At 37.5% G+C, this 21,007-nt stretch overlaps 2 protein-coding genes across 2 annotated transcripts in view; one reads left to right on the top strand and one right to left on the bottom strand.

The window, feature by feature from the left end:
• Window positions 1–1,388, bottom strand: part of LOC111154992 (major facilitator superfamily domain containing 8) — a 32,328-nt gene extending 30,940 nt beyond the window's left edge. Inside the window, exon 1 of the mRNA XM_022514975.1 lies at window positions 1,318–1,388. Within this exon, the coding sequence (XP_022370683.1) occupies window positions 1,318–1,382 (65 nt within the window). The 5' untranslated portion in view covers window positions 1,383–1,388. The remainder of the gene's footprint in view (window positions 1–1,317) is intronic.
• A 164-nt stretch (window positions 1,389–1,552) lies between these two features.
• LOC111156424 (abhydrolase domain containing 18) overlaps window positions 1,553–21,007 on the top strand; it is a 54,489-nt gene continuing 35,034 nt past the window's right edge. The window contains exons 1-3 of the mRNA XM_022517318.1: window positions 1,553–1,869; window positions 14,823–14,931; window positions 15,569–15,653. Of these exons, the coding sequence (XP_022373026.1) occupies window positions 14,840–14,931; window positions 15,569–15,653 (177 nt within the window). The 5' untranslated portion in view covers window positions 1,553–1,869; window positions 14,823–14,839. The remainder of the gene's footprint in view (window positions 1,870–14,822; window positions 14,932–15,568; window positions 15,654–21,007) is intronic.

Raw genomic sequence — 21,007 nt, 5'->3', positions numbered from 1 at the left:
CTATTAAGTTTAGAAATGGCTTTCAAAGCAGCGGTGAACTAGAAATCTCAAAAGCTGGGAGAAGAGAGGTTGCTGACAGCAACAAAAACAAGAGCTGTCAATACGTAACAAATCCATGATGAGGAATAGTCTGCTAGCAACAGAACAGGTAGAAAAACTAAAAAGCAGACATAAAACTTTGAACGTATAGCAAGTATAGAGTAAATTAGCAAGAAAGTAGTGTAAAAGGCGCCTGGGTGGCTCAGTAGGTTAAGCATCTGCCTCCAGCTCTGGGCGCCCTGCACGGAGCTCCCTGCTCCGTGGGAGTCTGCTTCTCCATCTGCCCTTCACCCAGCTCATGCTCTCTCTATCAAATAAGTAAATAAAATCTCAAAAAAAAAAAAAAAGTAGTGTAAAATAAACTAGTATAGAAGCAAATAGTCCAAAATGTCTCAACAGGCCTGAGTACATTCTTCTATTATAGAATATTTCGGGATTGATAATAATTGTATTGATCTCAAGGTAAAATGTACATAAAATCGCAATACATATATTCCGTTCAATAAATTGGGGACCAGGGAAATACACTGTCCAAAGAGTTTCAAACAAAGTCGTTAAAATCAAAGTTTAGTTCTTAAGAGAGACAAATGTGCAAAAATTCACACGGTCGTTGACAGCTGAACTGCGTATTTATTAATTTACTTGATAAATTATGTTTCAAACAAAATAATAATTCCGTTTTCCGAAAGACAAACATACTTAATTGCGTAGTAAGAGACAAACCGAACAATTCTGAATCACTGTCCATAGAGTAGGATCAAAACAACCAGAAATATAAGGGTCGAACCACAGTTACCCTTAAACGCTAAGAAATTAGTCTTCATATATTTGGCATAGAAGAAAGCTGTGCTCATTTTATACAGGTTTACTTGCTAACGAAGTATCAAAAAGTTATCACGCAATTAAGCCAATACTAAGGTTTCTTCAAGTATCGATTAAAACCATCATTTTAGAGCTTTCGTGAAATGTGTAAAAGTGATGAGCTCCGTAGAGGAACCGAGAATGCGGTGGCTTAATGCTGCAACGCTGTTGGGAGTGAAGGTTCAGGGGCAGTGCGAATTTCTCCAACACCTTCAACAGAGCTCGCTGGCTCCTCGCGACGCGCGGCCGAATATCTTTCCTCCGCAGCAGGAGCATTACATCACCCGGTCTCGCGCGAATGGCCACGGCCCCCGCCTCCCTGAAACCTACGTTCTACCCCATGAGGCTGACGCCGGGAAAGGCGCCAGTCCCAAGAGCGTAGGAAGGTGAGGGGGCCTTCCCCCAACATCCGCTCACCTGCTTCCGGGTGTGCGGTCGCCTAAAAGCGGCTCCTGCTCGGCCTCGATCCCCAGGCTCGCCATAGTTTCATCGCCCACAAGGCGGTATGAGGACAACTCTCGCGACACATCCTGCTCCTTCCCACCCCACTCGTCCAAGCTGTCAGAACAAGCCAGCAAGTGCGCGTGCGTGCCCGGCAACTAGAAGTGGGCGGAGCGGCCCGAGGTCAGAGAGGGAGTCACGGGGGAGTTGCGACCGCGCCGGGCGGGAAGAGGTCAGGGGTGGGGCCCTGTGTCCTAGTCCTCCTCCTTTGGTTCGCGTTTCTCCGCCAACCGGGACTGCTTGAGAGAGCCGGGGAGGGTTCAGGGCGTGCCTAAACGGCTACCCGGCTCCAGGCTCGTCCCTCTCATTAGACTTGGCTGTCTGGGCATTTTATTCTTGGGTTCCTGGAAAGGTTCTTGTCGGTGCATTTGTGGCTCCGACGGAAGGCAAGTCTTGGGAACCAGGGGAAGGACAGCGCCAGCAGGCTCGGCTGGCAGGACAGCAGGCACCCTAAGAACGGCCGGTTTGGTAAGTAAGTAGCCGGTCTGGGCCACGCTCCTGGAGCCTCTCGACACACTGCGTACGTGCCAGGAAGCAGGGACTCCGGGCTCAAGGCTTGGCGGGAGACGCGGGGGTCCCGGGCGCTGGACAAGGCGGGGCTTTAGGGCACGTTTTGGCCGACCCGGGTTGAGTTAGGCTGGCGGGCAGTCTCCTATCTCGGTGGAAGGTGGAATTGTCTTGGCGCTGTTGTTTTCTCGCTCGGCTAACTATAAAGGCTAACTACCCTCCCTGTAGTGCCTTGTTAGGGCCTTGATGGGGCCTTTGAAGGTGGGGTGCAGCCCTTTCTAATCTGCTGATCCTCAGATCGACATCTCACTGTCTCCAGCGCCTACTGGGGGATTCAGTCTTGCAAGATACCACTAGCAGACCCTGCTGCTGCAACCTAGAGGTTAGAAAAAGGCCCAGCACCAGTTTAGCAATGATCAGCTCCTTTTATCATGAAAAAGATGACTTTTTTTTTTTTTTTAGAAAACAGGGGTGTTCTGTTTTGTTTTGTTTCGGTAGATCTTGATGCTGTCTCTTTCCTGGTGCTTACTTATTAACGTTTTACTTCTACAAGTAGACTTGTAAGGTATTTGGTAGCAGTAGTCATTATGAGTGTCATAATTGTTTTATTAGTGCTAGTACATTCTCATGTGATTTCATTTGATTACAGCTGTCCTATGAGATAGGTAAAGCAGACACATTTCTATTTTATAGAGAACTAAGATTCAGAGATGTTGACAATTTACCCAATCACTTGGAGTGAAGAAAGTGGCAGAGTTGGGACTCAATTCAATTCTTTCAACTAATATTTATAAGCAGTTACCTATGCCAGACCCTGTATTAGTTATCTGTTATGTAGTATATACCATCACTTCTAACCTTTGTCTTGTTTGTGACCTTCTTCTGTTTATTCTGTCAGGCACATTCCACTCATGAGCAGCTAAACTTGAAATTTGTTTTCTATTAGTTGAGAACTATTTTCTGAATCCAGACTTCATTCAGTTTTGCAAATTTGTTTGCAACAGTTCAAAAACTTATCAGAATCCTATGACTGGTTCCAAGAAGGTATATAGGTTAAAAAAAATTAATATTTTTTTGCCATAACATTGATTTAATGTATCATTGACTTCTTTTTTAATCCCTGAAGTCTAGCACAGTGTGCGTGTGTGTGTGTGTGTGTGTGTGTGTGTGAGCATTTCACAAAGGGACAGAATAATCTAGCAGAATAATTGCTAGATGAATATATGGTGAGTGACTGTTTAATGACTCACCTCATTTAATCCCTACAACAGTTTTCTGAGTTGGAATTGTGTAAGCATAGAAAGAAAGTGAAAGCGTGAAGAATAGTTAATTTTCCTAGGGTCAACACCATGAATAAATAACAGAGCAAAAATCCAAGAAATACAGGACTCCTGAATGTAAAGCCTGTGCTTTTTCACAGCAGCCTTCCTGTGAAAAGAATTTTAAGAAGAATCTTTTCCTGTACCTTTAAAATATATCAAAACAGGGTGACCAATTTTTATATAAATTGAATAATTTGCTAGTGTGTACATAGTAGGCCAGGTATTATTCCCCTTTTATAGATTAAGGTGGCACTCAAGGTCACATTGCTAGTGAAGGAACCCAGGTCTTCTGGCACTGCTATTTTCCATTGCTACCTCCAAGTGATGACTTTAGACTACAAAAGTACATGGAATGAGTGTGTGTAAAACTGGTGAAATCTAAATAAGCTCTATGTATTGTACCATAGGAAAAAAAGAAAGAAAAAAACATTATTTCTTAGGAACAGTGCATCCAAACACAGTAAACGTTTAAGAAATCTTTTAAAAATCTTAATTACTTTCTTTAAATCCCGTGGAAAAGAAGAGCTAAATTTGAAAAAAGATTAGACTATTTGCTGAATGATTCACATAAGGATGAGAGACAATCACCTGTTGAATTTCCTTAGATGACTGCTTAGAATAGATAGCCACCCCTCAAAACTAATGAACAAATAAACTTTATGAGGATAAAAATCCAGGAAAAAATAGGATTTTAATGTTTAAATGCTGAAGTATTAGAGTGATAGGAGATAAAAGTACTATATGGCATACAGACACTGAGTGCCACTTCAGCAGTAGAGCTCATTTCTAGGAAAGACTTCATTTGTTGGCACTGTAATGGAACTTCTACTTTTGTAGAAGTTTGTTTTTGTAGAAGTGCTTTGAGTTTTCCTTTAGCATTGCCTATATAAAAATGAAGATGATAATTGTATCAGTTTGGCTTGACACACATACTTAAAAAATGGGTCTGTCTCTGCAGAATTCACTGGTCAATCCAGCCAGATGTAGGAGCTTTAAGTATCTGATTGGCTGATGGTGCCTCTTTTTGATGAACTGGAGTTATCTTTACCCTGGACTTAGATTATTATCTGTTCATGGTGACACTAGATAGCAGTTAGCCTTACCTAGACTTAGGTGTTTAGAACATCCCAGAAAACCTAGACCTTAATATTGTTCTTGGGACTGAAGTGGGATTTAAGAAGTTCTTTGTAATCCTAAATGCCATAGCCAAACTTATAGCAGGTTATGTGTATTTTTGATTTGCTTTCTATAAATTATTGGTCACTGGTTTACTGTGGGTAAATACAGCAAGGAATATGCTCACTCTGGATTTGGAGTGCTGATTGTTATGGCCTATATTATATGGAATTAAAGTGATTTGGAAAGCTTTTCTGGTATAGGGTTGAAAATGAGAAATAACTAAACAACTTAGGCATATAATAAACATGCTACCTTATAAAATATTTGAAGAGTTCGTTGTTCTTAGGTCTTTTCCTGCTTCTCTTGAACTTTTTGCTTTTGTATATTTGCCTTTGTTTACCATCTTAGAAGAATATTGGGTAGAAAAATGGGATGTCTCATGAACAGTGTTCTTTGTTGTTACTGTAAAATATGAGTGTTGGAATTCTGGGGTTATTTATTTATTTAAAAAAAATTTTTTTTAAATATATTTGACACAAAGAGAGCACAAGCAGGGGGAGCGGCAGGCAGAGGGAGAGGGAGAAGCAGGCTTCCTACTGAGCAAGGAGCCTGATGCGGGACTTGATCCCAGGACCCTGATGGGGGCTTGATCCCAGGACCCTGGGATCATGACCTGAGCTGAAGGCAGTGGCTTAACTGAGCCACCAAGGTGCCCCAGAATTTTGGAGTTTTTTATTGCTAATGTGGAATCTGCTATTGATGCTGTGTATGTTATAAAGGAAGACATTAACCCCCATCCTTTCCAGCCATTATAGAGAAAATAAATAGCCCATGATGATGATACGTTATATGGCAAAGTTAGTGAGATGACACTCCCATGGTTACATTAAGTTATATTAGACTCTGCCTTGCTAGCAATCTCAGTCTCACTGTCCTCTTGGCCTTGAAGAGGTAAGCTGCTCTTTTGTGAATTTCCTAGGGAGAGAGCCATGTGGTAGGGAACCATGGATAGCCCCTAAGAGCTGAGGTTGGCCTCTGGCTGACAAATAGCAAAATATTGAAACTCTCAGTCCTATAGCTGTGAAGAAATGAATTCTGCTAACAAACCAAATGGTCTTGTAAGCAAGTTTTTCTCCAGTCAAGCTTCCAGATGGAAACACAAACAGCCCACACCTTGATTAAAGCTAGATGAGACTCTAAAGCAGAAAACATAGGTAGGCTGGGTTCTTGGAAACTAATCCTCAAGAAAGGGGAAGTAAGAGGATGGGGGAAACCAATTAAAGAAATCTGTTCTTCAAAAATTCTTCTATTTAAAGGCATTAGTGAGGTCTTCAAATATTTAAATTATGCTGTAGCATTCTTTTAAGAGACTAATACATGCTTTGAGTTCTATTCTTAGATCAGTAAGATAGTGAACTGTTTCTGCTTGCTGAAAAAGTTGTCAAGAGGGAAAGAACGTATCAATTAACTCCTGAAGAATTTTGTAGAGAAACTATGAAATTAACTCCAGTTTCTAAATTTTTCAATTTTTTTATTGTAGAATACACATCATATAAAATTTACCATCTTAATGATTTTTAGATGTACAGTTCAGTGGTATTTAGTTCAGTCATACTGTTGTGCAGACATTACCACCATTCATCTATACAACTCTACATCTAGCAAAACCAAAACTTTCTACACATTAGACAATACCCATCCCGTTTTTCTGTCCCCTTAACCCCTGGTAACCACCATTCTGCTTTCTGCTTATGAATCTGGCTGCTATAGGTACCTCATAAAAGTAGAATCATACAGTATTTGTCTTTTTGTGACTAGTTTCTTTCACTTAGCATAATGTCCTCAGGGTTCTTCCACATTGTAGCATATGTTAGAATTTCATTCCTTTTTAAGACTGAATAATATTCTATTGTATGTATACACCACATTTTGCTTTTCCATTCATCCATTGACAGACACGTGGGTTTTTTTCTACCTTTTAGCTACCAAATTATGAATTTTAAGAAGGCAAACAAAACATAGCTAATTAAATAACTAGTGTTTGTTTTAGATAGAATACTGATTTTAGGTCTGCCTTGTGACATGTTTAATTCTTTTAAAATCAATATTTACATTTTACCTATACCATTTTATAGGATTGGATAATTTATAATAATGTACTGTTTTATAGTTGTATTTTTGCATTTGTGACATATTGTGACATTTGTGACATGTCAATGATTTATTTGATTTTCTAGCCCAAGGGTCAGCAAACTGTGGTCTGTGGGCCAACCTGCCTGCTTTTGTATGGCCCACAAACTAAGAGTAGTTTTTACAGATGAACATTAGTACTCAATTTGGTACTAACTTTGAACCCCCATTACACAAAGTCCCAAGAAAAAAATTTTACTTCTCTCATTTCTAGACCTATATTATAAAAGATTGCTTATTATTATTATATTTGAATTTCCTCAGTTAAAAATTATGTGAATATTAGTTTTCTTTTTTATAATTTTTATGTACCTACATAATACCTTTGATTTTATCTCTTGCTTTGCAAGGCCTATAATATTTACTATCTAACCCTTTACAGATAAGTTTGCAGTATCTCTCCTCTATTCTATTTATAATATTGTTCTTTTGAGATAATATTTTTAAACCTGTTATAACAGACACTAAGATTTTATGTTTAAGTCATTTATTTAATATTTTTCCATGCAGAATTCTATAAGGTATCATTTTGTAATTGGATATATTTAGTACAAATTATTTTTTAAAATATTCTTTAGCTTTTTTTCATTTTCAGATCATTATTTTCTCTAAAAAAGGTGTATCATTAAAGATATCTTAGAAAAATGTTAAATCAGAAATCTGTTTTAAAGGCAGGCTTATAAAAATCCTTAGGATAATAGATTAAGGAGTGTAATCCTGAAAGTTGGTAACATGCATGGAACTTTTTCACTCTATGACTTATGATCTTGGGTTTCTGATATGGCTTAGCTTGTAAGAATTTGGAGGAATGGCATGGCATGGTGGAGAGATGCATATTCCATCACAGAGGAATAAATCTCCCCTAAGTATTTGATACACTCATTCCTGGAATGTAATTCTGATACATAAGTTGTGTGATTGAAGGAAAAATCTAGAATAAACTCTTTCTTATGAAATAGGAATATTCATCTAAAGAAAAAGTATGAGGAAAAAGGAATCCTATTTAGCGTAGTTCTCACAAATACTAAATAATTTGTTAGCCTTGTAACATGCTTCATAAAAATACTTAAAGGATAGAATAAAATATTAATGGAGGAAACAAAACTCTGGATGGAAAGACTAAAAAATTCTAAGTGTTACTAAGTTAATATATGGATTGTACACACTATTGGTTATATTACAAAAAGGATATTTTATAAGTTATGATAAACATAAATGGGATGTATATGGAAAACTCATTGTAGACATTTAAACACTAAAACAACATTTATAAGAGCTGCTTGAAAGGTCTTTTAAAAATGGGATATAGGTTTTAGAACTAGATCTAAGTTTATAGAAGATTTCTAGATTTCTTTTTAAAGATTATTTATTTATTTATTTGAGAGAGAGATTGAGAGCACGAGCAGGGGTTAGGTGCAGAGGGAGAGGGGGTAGCAAACTTCCCGCTGAGCAGGGAACCCTATGTGGAGCTCCATCCCAGGACCCAGAGATCATGACCTGAGCTGAAGGCAGACACTTAACCCACTGAGCCCCCAGGCACCCTGAAGACTTCTAGATTTAAAAAATAGGAATTAGTTGGGTCGCCTGGGTGGCTCAGTCAATTAAACATCCCACTCTTGATTTCTGCTCAAGTCATTTTCTCAGGGTCCTGGGATCAAGCCCTGCTTGGAGCTCTGCTCTCAGCAGAGAGTCTGCTTAAGATTCTCTCTCTTCCTTTCCCTTTGTCCACTGTCCTCTCCCAGGCCCCATGCTTGATTACTGAGATTACTTTCCTTAAGATTACCAAAAAAGGGGAAATTCCATAAGTTGCTGTACGGCCTCACCTTGCCCTCAAATTGTGGCCTCCTACCACCGTCTTGTGGCAGTCTTTGCTTTGCTGTCCTGTAGGCCACTTCCTTGTAGTGTATTCAGTAAACTTTTACCCCCATTATTCTGCCTTGGATGAATTCTTTCAGCACCTGTGCCCCCAGCCTCCATCTGATTGGATCACTCCACATTTGGTAGCCCCCCATTTGATTGGGAGATCCACGATATGGATAATCAGTAATATTGTTGCTCTTAGTTGTAGGTATGGCACTTGAATTTGCAAAGTGCTGTTCAAATGCTTCATAAATGTTAACTTACTTACTTCTCATACCAATCCTAAGGGGTAAGTACTGTTATTATCCCCATTTTACAGATGACTCACAGAAAGGATAAGTAACTTGCTCAAAGTCACATGGTAGAGGTAGCCATTATGACATATTGAACCTTAAATATATCTCTTTCAGATTTATATACACTCAAATATAAGACAATTAGATGTAAATAATTTTTTAAAAATGGAAAATCAAAACCAAAAATCTAAAAGAACTAAACCCAAAAGGTATCATAGTAATAAATATAAACGGTCTAAGCTCATCTATTAGTAGAAAAAAATGAGACAGTACTATAAATCAGCAGGGTGCAGGACAACATTGGAAAAACAAATAATGAAGGTGGTCTCTTTTGTGTTTAAAAACAAACATACCAAAACTCTTAAAATATGTGTACATGTATGAATGGATAGAGGTCACAGGTATACAGCATTAAATATAGTGTTTACCTTTTAGGAGGAGAGGAAACTTAGTAGAAATAAAGAAGAGAGATTTCTCATCTTTACTCTATGTATATATTTTTGAAAGATTATGTATTTGAGAGAGAGTGGGAGCCGGGAGAGGGGGAGAGGGAGAGAGAGAGAATCTCAAGCAGACTTTGTGCTGAGCATGGAGCCAGTTGTGGGGCTAAATCCCACAACCCCAAGATCATGACCTGAGCTGGAACCAAGAGTTGAATACTCAACAAACTGAGCCACCCAGGTGCTCCTATGCTGTATATTTTTATGTTGTTAATTACTGCCAAAAATATGTAATGTAACTAGTAAGTTTTTTTAAAGTTTGTGTAGGTAACTAAACAGTGTCAATAAGATAAGATTCCAAACTGTTAGCCCTAAATGTCTCTGAAAAGTAAAATTGGAGGTAATGGAAACAAGACTATTCTTCCCTTTTTTACTATACTTACTTCCGTATTGTTTGAATTTTAAAATGTTATAGTGAGCATCTTTAAATTAGCAAATAAAGAAGAGACTTACATAATCACTTCTCTTGAATTTCCTCTTACATAAATTATTTGTTCCTGTGCTTTACCTTTACCTACAAACTAGATAGTTCTTACAGATTTCATTGGAACATCGTCCATTAGTAGACACGAGGAAGTATATGATTTTAATGAGATTAGCAGTTTAAAGTCTTGGCGGCATCTTATTGTTATATGGTATTGCCTTAAATGTTACCTCTTTGGTTAAGTGGGACTTTTTTTGACTATCAGAGGAGGCTTCTGGTATTTATCACATTCTCTTGTTATATTATCATTATAGTATTGTCATCATCCATCTACTCTTTGCTTATTTTTTTTAGTAATTTGTTTTCCTCCACTAAAACATGACATCTGTGAGATGAACAATGTGCCTTGATCATCTTTTAACATATGCCCTAAAATAATTCTTGGCATATGTAAGCATTTAATATGTACCTTTTGCTTAAGTGAAAAAAAGTAATATTCTTGGGGTGCCTGGGTGGCTTAGTGGGTTAAAGCCTCTGCCTTCAGCTCGGGTCATGATCCCAGGGTCCTGGGATCAAGCCCCGCATTGGGCTCTCTGCTCAGCAGGAAGCCTGCTTCCCTCTCTCTCTCTGCCTGCCTCTCTGCCTACTTGTGATCTCTGTCAAATAAATAAATAATTTTTTTTTAAAGTAATATTCTTAAAAAGTTCAGAAACTTAAATTTGTGTTAGGCCATCCTAGAATGGTTTAGCTTTGGGGAACTAATTGATGATAATTCATTGTAGTCTAGTAATCAGAATACTAGTTTATTTATTTATGATAGTATATATAAATAGTATAAACAAAGCTGGATATACATTATGGGTTATTTTCTTTAGCATGATTATGCCAAAACCAAATTTTTATCAAGAATGGAAATTGAGGTTTAAAGAAGAACTAATTCCTATTCTCCTGAAACTGTTCCAAAAAATAGAAATGGAAGGAAAACTTCCAAACTCATTTTATGAGGCCAGCATCACCTTGATCCCCAAACCAGACAAGGATCCCATCAAAAAAGAGAACTACAGACCAATATCCTTGATGAACACAGATGCAAAAATTCTCGCCAAAATACTAGCCAATAGGATTCAACAGTACATTAAAAGGATTATTCACCACGACCAAGTGGGATTTATTCCAGGGCTGCAAGGTTGGTTCAACATCCGCAAATCAATCAATGTGATACAACACATTAATAAAAGAAAGAACAAGAACCATATGATACTCTCCATAGATGCTGAAAAAGCATTTGACAAAGTACAGCATCCCTTCCTGATCAAAACTCTTCAAAGTGTAGGGATAGAGGGCACATACCTCAATATTATCAAAGCCATCTATGAAAAACCCACCGCAAATATCATTCTCAATGGAGAAAAACTGAAAGCTTTTCCGCTAAGGTCGGGAACACGGCAGGGATGTCCGTTATCACCACTGCTATTCAACATAGTACTAGAAGTCCTAGCTTCAGCAATCAGACAACAAAAGGAAATTAAAGGCATCCAAATCGGCAAAGAAGAAGTCAAACTATCACTCTTCGCAGATGATATGATACTATATGTGGAAAACCCAAAAGACTCCACTCCAAAACTGCTAGAACTTGTACAGGAATTCAGTAAAGTGTCAGGATATAAAATCAATGCCCAGAAATCAGTTGCATTTCTCTACACCAACAACAAGACAGAAGAAAGAGAAATTAAGGAGTCCATCCCATTTACAATTGCACCCAAAACTATAAGATACCTAGGAATAAATCTAACCAAAGAGACTAAGAATCTATACACAGAAAACTATAAAGTACTCATGAAAGAAATTGAGGAAGACACAAAGAAATGGAAAAATGTTCCATGCTCCTGGATTGGAAGAATAAATATTGTGAAAATGTCTATGCTACCTAAAGCAATCTACACATTTAATGCAATTCCTATCAAAGTACCATCCATTTTTTTCAAAGAAATGGAACAAATAATCCTAAAATTTATATGGAACCAGAAAAGACCTCGAATAGCCAAAGCCATATTGAAAAAGAAAGCCAAAGTTGGTGGCATCACAATTCCAGACTTCAAGCTCTATTACAAAGCTGTCATCATCAAGACAGCATGGTACTGGCACAAAAACAGACACATAGATCAATGGAACAGAATAGAGAGCCCAGAAATAGACCCTCAACTCTATGGTCAACTAATCTTTGACAAAGCAGGAAAGAATATCCAATGGAAAAAAGACAGCCTCTTCAACAAATGGTGTTGGGAAAATTGGACAGCCACATGCAGAAAAATGAAATTGGATCATTTCCTTACACCACACACGAAAATAGACTCAAAATGGATGAAGGATCTCAATGTGAGAAAGGAATCCATCAAAATCCTTGAGGAGAACACAGGCAGCAACCTCTTCGACCTCAGCCGCAGCAACATCTTCCTAGGAACATCGCCAAAGGCAAGGGAAGCAAGGGAAAAAATGAACTATTGGGATTTTATCAAGATCAAAAGCTTTTGCACAGCAAAGGAAACAGTTAACAAAACCAAAAGACAACTGACAGAATGGGAGAAGATATTTGCAAATGACATATCGGATAAAGGGCTAGTGTCCAAAATCTATAAAGAACTTAGCAAACTCAACACCCAAAGAACAAATAATCCAATCAAGAAATGGGCAGAGGACATGAACAGACATTTCTGCAAAGAAGACATCCAGATGGCCAACAGACACATGAAAAAGTGCTCCATATCACTCGGCATCAGGGAAATACAAATCAAAACCACAATGAGATACCACCTCACACCAGTCAGAATGGCTAAAATTAACAAGTCAGGAAATGACAGATGCTGGCGAGGATGCGGAGAAAGGGGAACCCTCCTACACTGTTGGTGGGAATGCAAGCTGGTGCAACCACTCTGGAAAACAGCATGGAGGTTCCTCAAAATGTTGAAAATAGAACTACCCTATGACCCAGCAATTGCACTGCTGGGTATTTACCCTAAAGATACAAACGTAGTCATCCGAAGGGGCACATGCACCCGAATGTTTATAGCAGCAATGTCTACAATAGCCAAACTATGGAAAGAACCTAGATGTCCATCAACAGACGAATGGATAGAGAAGATGTGGTATATATACACAATGGAATACTATGCAGCCATCAAAAGAAATGAAATCTTGCCATTTGCGACGACGTGGATGGAACTAGAGGGTATCATGCTTAGCGAAATAAGTCAATCGGAGAAAGACAACTATCATATGATCTCCCTGATATGAGGGAGAGGAGATGCAACATGGGGGGTTAAGGGGGTAGGAGAAGAGTAAATGAAACAAGATGGGATTGGGAGGGAGACAAACTATAAGTGACTCTTAATCTCACAAAACAAACTGAGGGTTGATGGGGAGGGGGGTTGGGGGGTGTGGGTTATGGACATTGGGGAGGGTATGTGCTATGGTGAGTGCTGTGAAGTGTGTAAACCTGGCGATTCACAGACCTGTACCCCTGGGGATAAAAAGATATTATATGTTTAAAAAAAAAATAAATAAAACTTAAATAAAAAAAAAAAAAAAAAGAATGGAAATTGAGGGACGCCTGGGTGGCTCAGTTGGTTAAGCAGCTGCCTTCGGCTCAGGTCATGATCCCAGCGTCCTGGGATCGAGTCCCACATTGGGCTCCTTGCTCATCAGGGAGCCTGCTTCTCCCTCTGCCTCTGCCTGCCATTCTGTCTGCCTGTGCTTGCTCTCTCTCCCTCTCTCTCTCTCTGACAAATAAATAAATAAAATCTTAAAAAAAAAAAAAAGAATGGAAATTGAATAGCACATGGGAATTAGGAGAAAGAGAGTTGGGTGGTATTAAAAAATGCTAAATATTATAGATTATATTGCTTAACAAGTACCTTATCTAGTAAATGTTTGTTCTTGGTCCTGAGAGTTGTGAGAGGCAATATGAAGGATTTGGTTTTGCTGGTCCAGTCATAAAAATAAAGTGCTAGCCCATTTGGATGATGGGTTAGATTTTATACCTATATAAACAAAGAAGAACATTAAATTAAACTCATATTTTGTTACAGATCAAAGAGCAAAAGTATAAAAAATAAGTGGTGGTTCCATGAAAACATTCAAAATAATAGATAAGTACTTACTAAATCTCACTGATGGAAATGCACATTTCCATTTTCCACTTTTCTAAGTAGAATAAACTCTGAAACTGAATCAGATTTTGCTCACAAGTCAAAACTACACTGTTCAAATTGAAAAGATTGAGGCAGATTTTTTAAAAATCAAAACAAAGTTTTTAGAAATATTTGGAAAAAATAGAAAAGTGGTACAACATAGCATTGCTTAATTATTGCTTTTCATGCACTATAGTGTAGACAGGTAGTGTAGAATAATAGTTAGAAATTGCTGTGTGTCAGGGATTCAGTTTTATTAGCTCTGCCTACCAATAGCTGTGTGATCTTAGATAAATCACCTAATTTCTCAGTGGCTTAGTTTCCTCATCTTGGGGTAATAGATTCTTTTTCATAAAGTTGCTGGGATGTTTAAACGAGAGAGAGAGAGAGAGAGAGAGAGAGAGAGAGTGTGTGTGTGTGTGTGTGTGTGTTTGTAGTTTTATAAAATGGTGCCTGTTAGATAATACAGTACTACATAGCCCTCCAATTATTATCCAATAAATATTGAGTGTTACTGTTAGTCACTGTGCTGAGGATGGAAAGATCCTTCCCTAAAGGAATAGAGTATATCTTCTCTACTTTTATCCCAGTTCTTTTTTTCTATATCTTATATCCAAGAGAATAATTCAAGGTACATCATTTAATCTCAGTCTTTAATTTTTTTCTCCAGTTTTATTGATGTATGGTTAATATATAACATGTTATTAGCTTAAAGTTTACAGCATAATGATTTGATATATGTATATATTGTAAAATGATGACCACAATAAGTTTAACACCATCACCTAACATAGTTACCAATTTTTTCTTTTGTGATAAGTACTTTTAAGATCTATAAGATAAGTAGTTTTGGGGATGTAATGTACAGCATGGTAACTATAGTTAAAAATACATATTTGAAAGTTGCAAAGAGAGTAGGTCAATCTTTATTTTTTACCTGATAAAGAGATGGTTAGAAAATTGACCTGCTGCCTAAAATAAAATATTTTAAAGTCATTTTAAATCCTGTCTTATAGATGTTTGTTTGCTACTAATGGGTGTGAGCAAATTAGATATTCTATACCGGAGACTTCTCCTCACAAAACTTTTTATCAGAGGATGGGGGAGGCCAGAAGATCTCAAAAGGTAAACTTTTTTTTCCCCTGAATTTGCTTATTCTAAATTTGTTGTAGTAAACATTTCAATTTTTTTTTCAGTGATAAAATCCTTTACTATAAATATAAAGCGATTGGCAAGTTAAACATTAAAGTATATGAAACATGTCATTATTTCCTTTTGTCTTTTGTCTTTTTAATTATTTCTCTTGAGTTTTAAACCATATAATCATAAATTGACCTATTTTAAAAGCAATTTTAAAATTAAAGAGCTCTTAAATACAAACTAGATTTTTAGCTTTAATTATTTTTAAGTTGCTTAGCGTTTCCAGGGACTGAGCTTCCTTGAGTAACTGGAATCTGGAATAGCTATAAAACTGAGCTATACTGTAGTTCATGGAAATATTTAGAAAATGAATTTTCAGGATTTATGCCTTTAATTTTGAGTCCTGTATGTGTTAATTGCTTTTTGAACAATGATATTTCTCACATATTTTATGAGACAAAATGTTCAGCTTGAATAAAAGCCAATAGCCTCATCTTTTTCTTTAATGATTCAAATTAAATTTGGACATAGCTTATGAACTGGACTTGCAAATTTTTCAGGATTATACACTTCCAATACAATGGGCATACTGAATTTTTCCTTTTTTTCCCCCTTATAATAGACTCTTCGAATTCAGAAAGATGATTGGAAATCGAGAAAGATGTCAGAATCTGGTTTCAAGTGATTATCCAGTACACATTGATAAGGTATTTAAATGAAAGAAATAAATTTAACAGAAATTCTGGTTTAACATAAATGTGTCAAGAATAGGTTGGGAGTGCCTGGGTGGCTCAGTTGGCTAAGCGTCTGCCTTCAGCTCAGGGCACCATTTCAGAGTACTGGGATCAAGTCCTGCATCAAGCTCTCTGCTCAGCAGGGTGTCTGCCTCCCTCTCCCTCTGTTGCTGCCCCTCTACCCCCACCCTTGAGCCCCCACTTGTGCTCTCTGGCTCTCTCTGGCTCTCTATCAGATAAGTAAAAATCTTAAAAAAAAAAAAAAAGTAAATTGAATGTTAGACTATACTAACAGGAAACGCTAAAACATAAGTGCAGTATAGATTTTTCATTTAATATAATTAAATACTATGTATGTCCTAACAGGATGCTTGTAATTAAGAGCATATATTTAGTACTTGCCTAAATACAAGAAAATATTTAAGTCTCGATCTTTTTGAGCCTCGTTTTGTATCTTTAGGTATTTTTAGGAGGGTTAAAATAAATTATTCAACATTTTAGAAGAACTTTAAGTAATACAGGGAAGTACTCTCGTTGGAGAATCGGCACCTGAGAAATTACCAAAACAGATTCTATTTTTTAAAAAAATGTATTTATTTTAGAAAGTGAGAGTGAATGAGAGAGAGTGCAGGGGGAGGGGCACAGGGAGAGGGAGAAGTATACTCCCCACTGAGCCGGGAGCCACATGGAGGGCTGGATCCTGGGACTCTGAGATCATGATCTGAGCTGGAGGCAGATGCTTAACTGATTATGCCACCCAGGCGCACCCCAAAACAGCTTCTAAATAACATCAGGGAAATGTTATGGGATGTAGTTAATTGATGAGAGAATGGTAGAAAGAAAATGCTATAGCATTAGAGAAGATGAGAAAATACATTTGAAATAGTTTTTTTTTTTTTTTTAGCAACCATATGTTTTTCTGTAAAGCAGTTCTAGGTTTATATAATTGAATAATTGAGGTATTATTGTGGGGGGGAATGCGTTTATTTCACGTCCATCATTGCCCTTCAGCCAAAGTAACTCTACTTTCATCTCTTACGTGTATTGGATATCTTCAGAAGATTTCATTTTTCAAAGCAGTTCCACTGCTAAAAACAAAATTTTATAAACTGGAAATCCCTCGTCTATACCATATAGTTGTTCTTTTTGTAGCTTCTGGATTTAGAACACTTCTTCCTCAAATTTTGCTAAATATGTCTATTATTGCTATTTTTTTCTATTAAAAATCATAGACTTAAAGAAATTAAAACATACCGAGTGAAAAACCAAAACTTTAACTTTCTGCCACTTTCCACCACTTAATTCCATTTCTCTCCCAAGAAATGGAATTTGTTTCCATTTCTCCCAAGAAATGGAGTTACTATTAAGATCTTGGAATGCATTTTTTTTTTTTTAAGATTTTATTTATTTAGGGGCGCCTGGGTGGCTCAGTGGGTTAAGCCGCTGCCTTCAGCTCGGGTCATGATCCCAGGTCCTGGGTTCGAGCCCCACATCGGGCTTTCTGCTCAGCAGGGAGCCTGCTTCCTCCTCTCTCTCTGCCTGCCTCTCTGCCTACTTGTGATTTCTCTCTGTCAAATAAATAAATAAAATCTTTAAAAAAAAAAAAAGATTTTATTTATTTATTCGATAGAGAGAGATCACAAGTAAGCAGAGAGGTAGGCAGAGAGAGCGAGGGAAGCAGGCTGCTTACTGAGCAGAAAGCCCAATGAGGGGCTCGATCCCAGGACTCGGGACCATGACCTGAGCTGAAGGCAGAGGCTTTAACCCACTGAGCCACCCAGGAGCTCCTTGGAATGCATTCTCAAAGAGTTCCTTCCTCTCCCTCTATTCTCCCCATCACCATCTCTCTTCATTTTTAAAAACAGATATAATTCACCCGCCATGGGATTCACCCTTTCAAAGTGTGTAATTCAGTGTTTTTGTTTTTTATTACTACATTCCCAAGATATGCAATCATTACCACTATCATTACATGCTTCCAGAACATTTTTATCTCCCCCAAAAGAAACCATATACCCATTAGCTGTTATTTCCCATTTCCACACAGCCTCCTACCTGCTGGCAGTCATTAATTTGCTGTCTGTATGGATTCATTGATTCTAGACATTTCATATAAATGGAATCATATAATGTGAGGCCTTTTGTGTCTGGTTTATTTCACTGAGCTAATTTTCAAGTTTCATCCATATTATCTAACAATACCTCATTTTTTTATTGTTTAATATTCCATTGTATAGATATATGACGTTTTGTTTATCCATTTATCAGCTAATGGACATTTAGGTTTCTGCTTTTTGACTATTATGATTAATAATGCTTTGAACATGTGTAATGTTTTTGTGGATATGTATTTTGAATTATTTAGGTATGTATCTAGGACTGGAATTTCTGAGTCATATGGTAAATCTATGTTTAACTTTTTGACAAACTGAAAACTGTTTTCCAAAGTGCACCATTTTACTTTTCCCACGAGCAATGCATAATGATTCCAAGTTGTCCACATTCTCACTAATATTTGTATTAAACAGCTATCCTAGTGGGTGTAAAACATATTTTATTGTGATTTTTGGTATGCCTTTCCCTTATGATTGTGATGTTGAGCATCTTTTCATGTGCTTATTGGCCATTTGCATATCTTCTTTGAAGAAATAGCTATGAAACCATTGCCCATTTTTTAAAAGATGTATTTATTTATTTTAGAGAGAGAAAGTGATCACAGGGCAAGGGGCAGAGAAACAGAGGGAGAGGGAGAGAGATAGAATTTCAAGGAAACTCCTGACCAAGTGTGGAACCCAACGGGGTGCTTGATCTTGTGATCCTAAGATCATGACCTGAGCTGAATCAAGACTTGGACACTTAAGTGAATGAGCCACCCAGGTGCTCCAAATCATTGCCTCTTTTTTAACTGGGTTATTCATCTTTTTATTGTTGAGTTACAGCTTAATTTTTAAATCTATATTATGTATGGTTCTAAAATTGCCTATTTTTCTTATCAAATTGTCAGTTGTCCCAACATTATTTGTTGAATTATTACACCTTTTCACATTAATCTGTGCTACCTCCTTTATCAAATAATTTATTCTTCTAAATCATACGAAAAGAAAACTTTAAAACTATACTAGGAGGCACAAAGATGACTAAAATGTAAAAACTTCCTGGATTAGAAATTTCATGTCATACACATTGGGTCTCCTTACCATTTTCAAAAAATGCAGTGCAATCCTAATTAAAATATTCAGTTTAGAACTAAAGTCTATAAAAGGATCCTAAAATTATTTTGGGAAGAACCTTGAGAGTATGATCAGATCAGGAATATCTAAAAAAGAAGACTGTTAAGTAAAGCCTAGTTCAGTCATTTACCAATAGGTATAAAGTTGCAGCATGATCAAAACAGCAAGATTTGGTACAGATAAAAGATAGGCTAATAAGCATTATTAACAATAGCCAAATTGTGGAAAGAGCCCAAGTATTCATTGACTGATGAGTGGATAAGGAAGATGTTGGGGAGATATACATATACATATACATATATGTGTATATATATTATGCAGTATTAATCATGAAAAAGAATGAAATCTTGCCATTTACAACAACATGGGTGGAGCTAGAGAGTATTATGCTAAGCAAAATAAGTCAGTGAGAAAGACAAATACCATACGATTTCACTCATGTGGAATTTAAGAAACAAAACAAATGAACAAAGGGGGAAAAATGGCGGGAGGCAAAGAAACAGACTCTTAACTATAGAGAACAAATTGATGGTACCAAAGGGGAAGCAGATGGAGGAATGGGTGAGATAGGTAATGTGTATTAAGGAGGGCACTTACTGTGGGTGTTATATGTTAAATGATAAATCACTAAATTCTACATCTGAAACTGGAATTGCACTGTATGTTAACTAGCTAGAATTTAAATTAAAACTTGGAAATGTAAAAAAAAAAAAAAACAAACCTGGGGAAAAAAAGATACGCTAATAAGAGCCAATATAGGATTGAAAATAAGTGGCCAGAATTTAGTAAAACTTACTTCATGATAGGGGTGCCTGGGTGGCTCACTTGGTTAAGCATCTGCCTGCAGCTCAGGTCATGATTCTAGGGCCCTCACATCAGCCTCCCTGCTCAATAGAGAACCTGCTTCTCCCTCTTCCTCTGCTACTCCACCTGCTTTTGCTCTCTCTGTCAAATACATAAATAAAATCTTTTAAGAAAAATTTACTTCATGATAAAGTAGCATTTTAAGTTATTTGCAAAAAAAATGGATTATTTAATATAAGATATTGACACTACTGACTAAAATTTGTGTTTTGTTTTTTTTTTAAGATTTTATTCATCCACTTGACAGACAGAGATCACAAGTAGGCAGAGAGGCAGAGAGAGAGGAGGAAGCAGGCTCCCCGCTGAGCAGAGAGCTTGATGCGGGGCTCGATCCCAGGACCCTGGGATCATGACTTGAGCCGAAGGCAGAGGCTTTAACCCACTGAGCCACCCAGGTGCCCCTAAAATTTGTGTTTTAAAATGAGCTTGATAAATAAAAAAATGGGCAGAAGACGTGAGCAGACATTTCGGCAAAGAAGACATCCAAATAGCCAACAGACACATGAAAAAGTGCTCCACATCACTTGGCATCAGGGAAATACAAATCAAAACCACAGTGAGATACCACCTCACACCAGTCAGAATAGCTAAAATTAACAAGTCAGGAAATGACAGATGTTGGTGAGGATTCAGAGAAAGGGAAACCCTCCTACACTGTTATCGAGAACGCAGGCTGGTGCAGCCACTCTGGAAAACAGTATGGAGGTTGCTCAAAAAGTTGAAAATAAAGCTACCCTATGACCCAGCAATCACACTACTGGGTATTTACCCTAAAGATACAAATGTAGGGATCCGAAGGGGCACGTGCACCTGAATGTTTATAGCAGCAGTGTCCACAATAGCCAAACTATGGAAAGAACCTAGATGTCCATCAACAGATGAATGGATAAAGAAGATGTGGTGTACGTACACACACACACACACACACACACACACACACACACACACAATGGAATACTATGCAGAATCAAAAAACCCTGAAATCTTGCCATTTGCAACAACAAGGATGGAACTAGAGGGTATTGTGCTAAGCGAAATAAGTCAGTCAGAGAAAGACGATTATCATACGATCTCTCTGATATGAGGAATTTGAGAGACAGGGCAGGGGGTCATTGTGGGTAGGGAGGAAAAAAAATGAAGCAAGATGGGATTGGAACATAGACCATAAAAGACTCTTAATCTCATGAAACAAACTGAGGGTTGCTGGTCCCTGGGAAAGGGATAGGGTGTCCA

This window comes from Enhydra lutris, unplaced genomic scaffold (genome assembly GCF_002288905.1).
Source record: "Enhydra lutris kenyoni isolate GAN:26980312 unplaced genomic scaffold, ASM228890v2 scaffoldscaffold3, whole genome shotgun sequence".
NCBI lineage: Eukaryota > Metazoa > Chordata > Mammalia > Carnivora > Mustelidae > Enhydra > Enhydra lutris.
The sequence above is the reverse complement of the archived record's forward strand: the minus strand, read 5'-3'. Positions and strand labels throughout refer to the sequence as shown.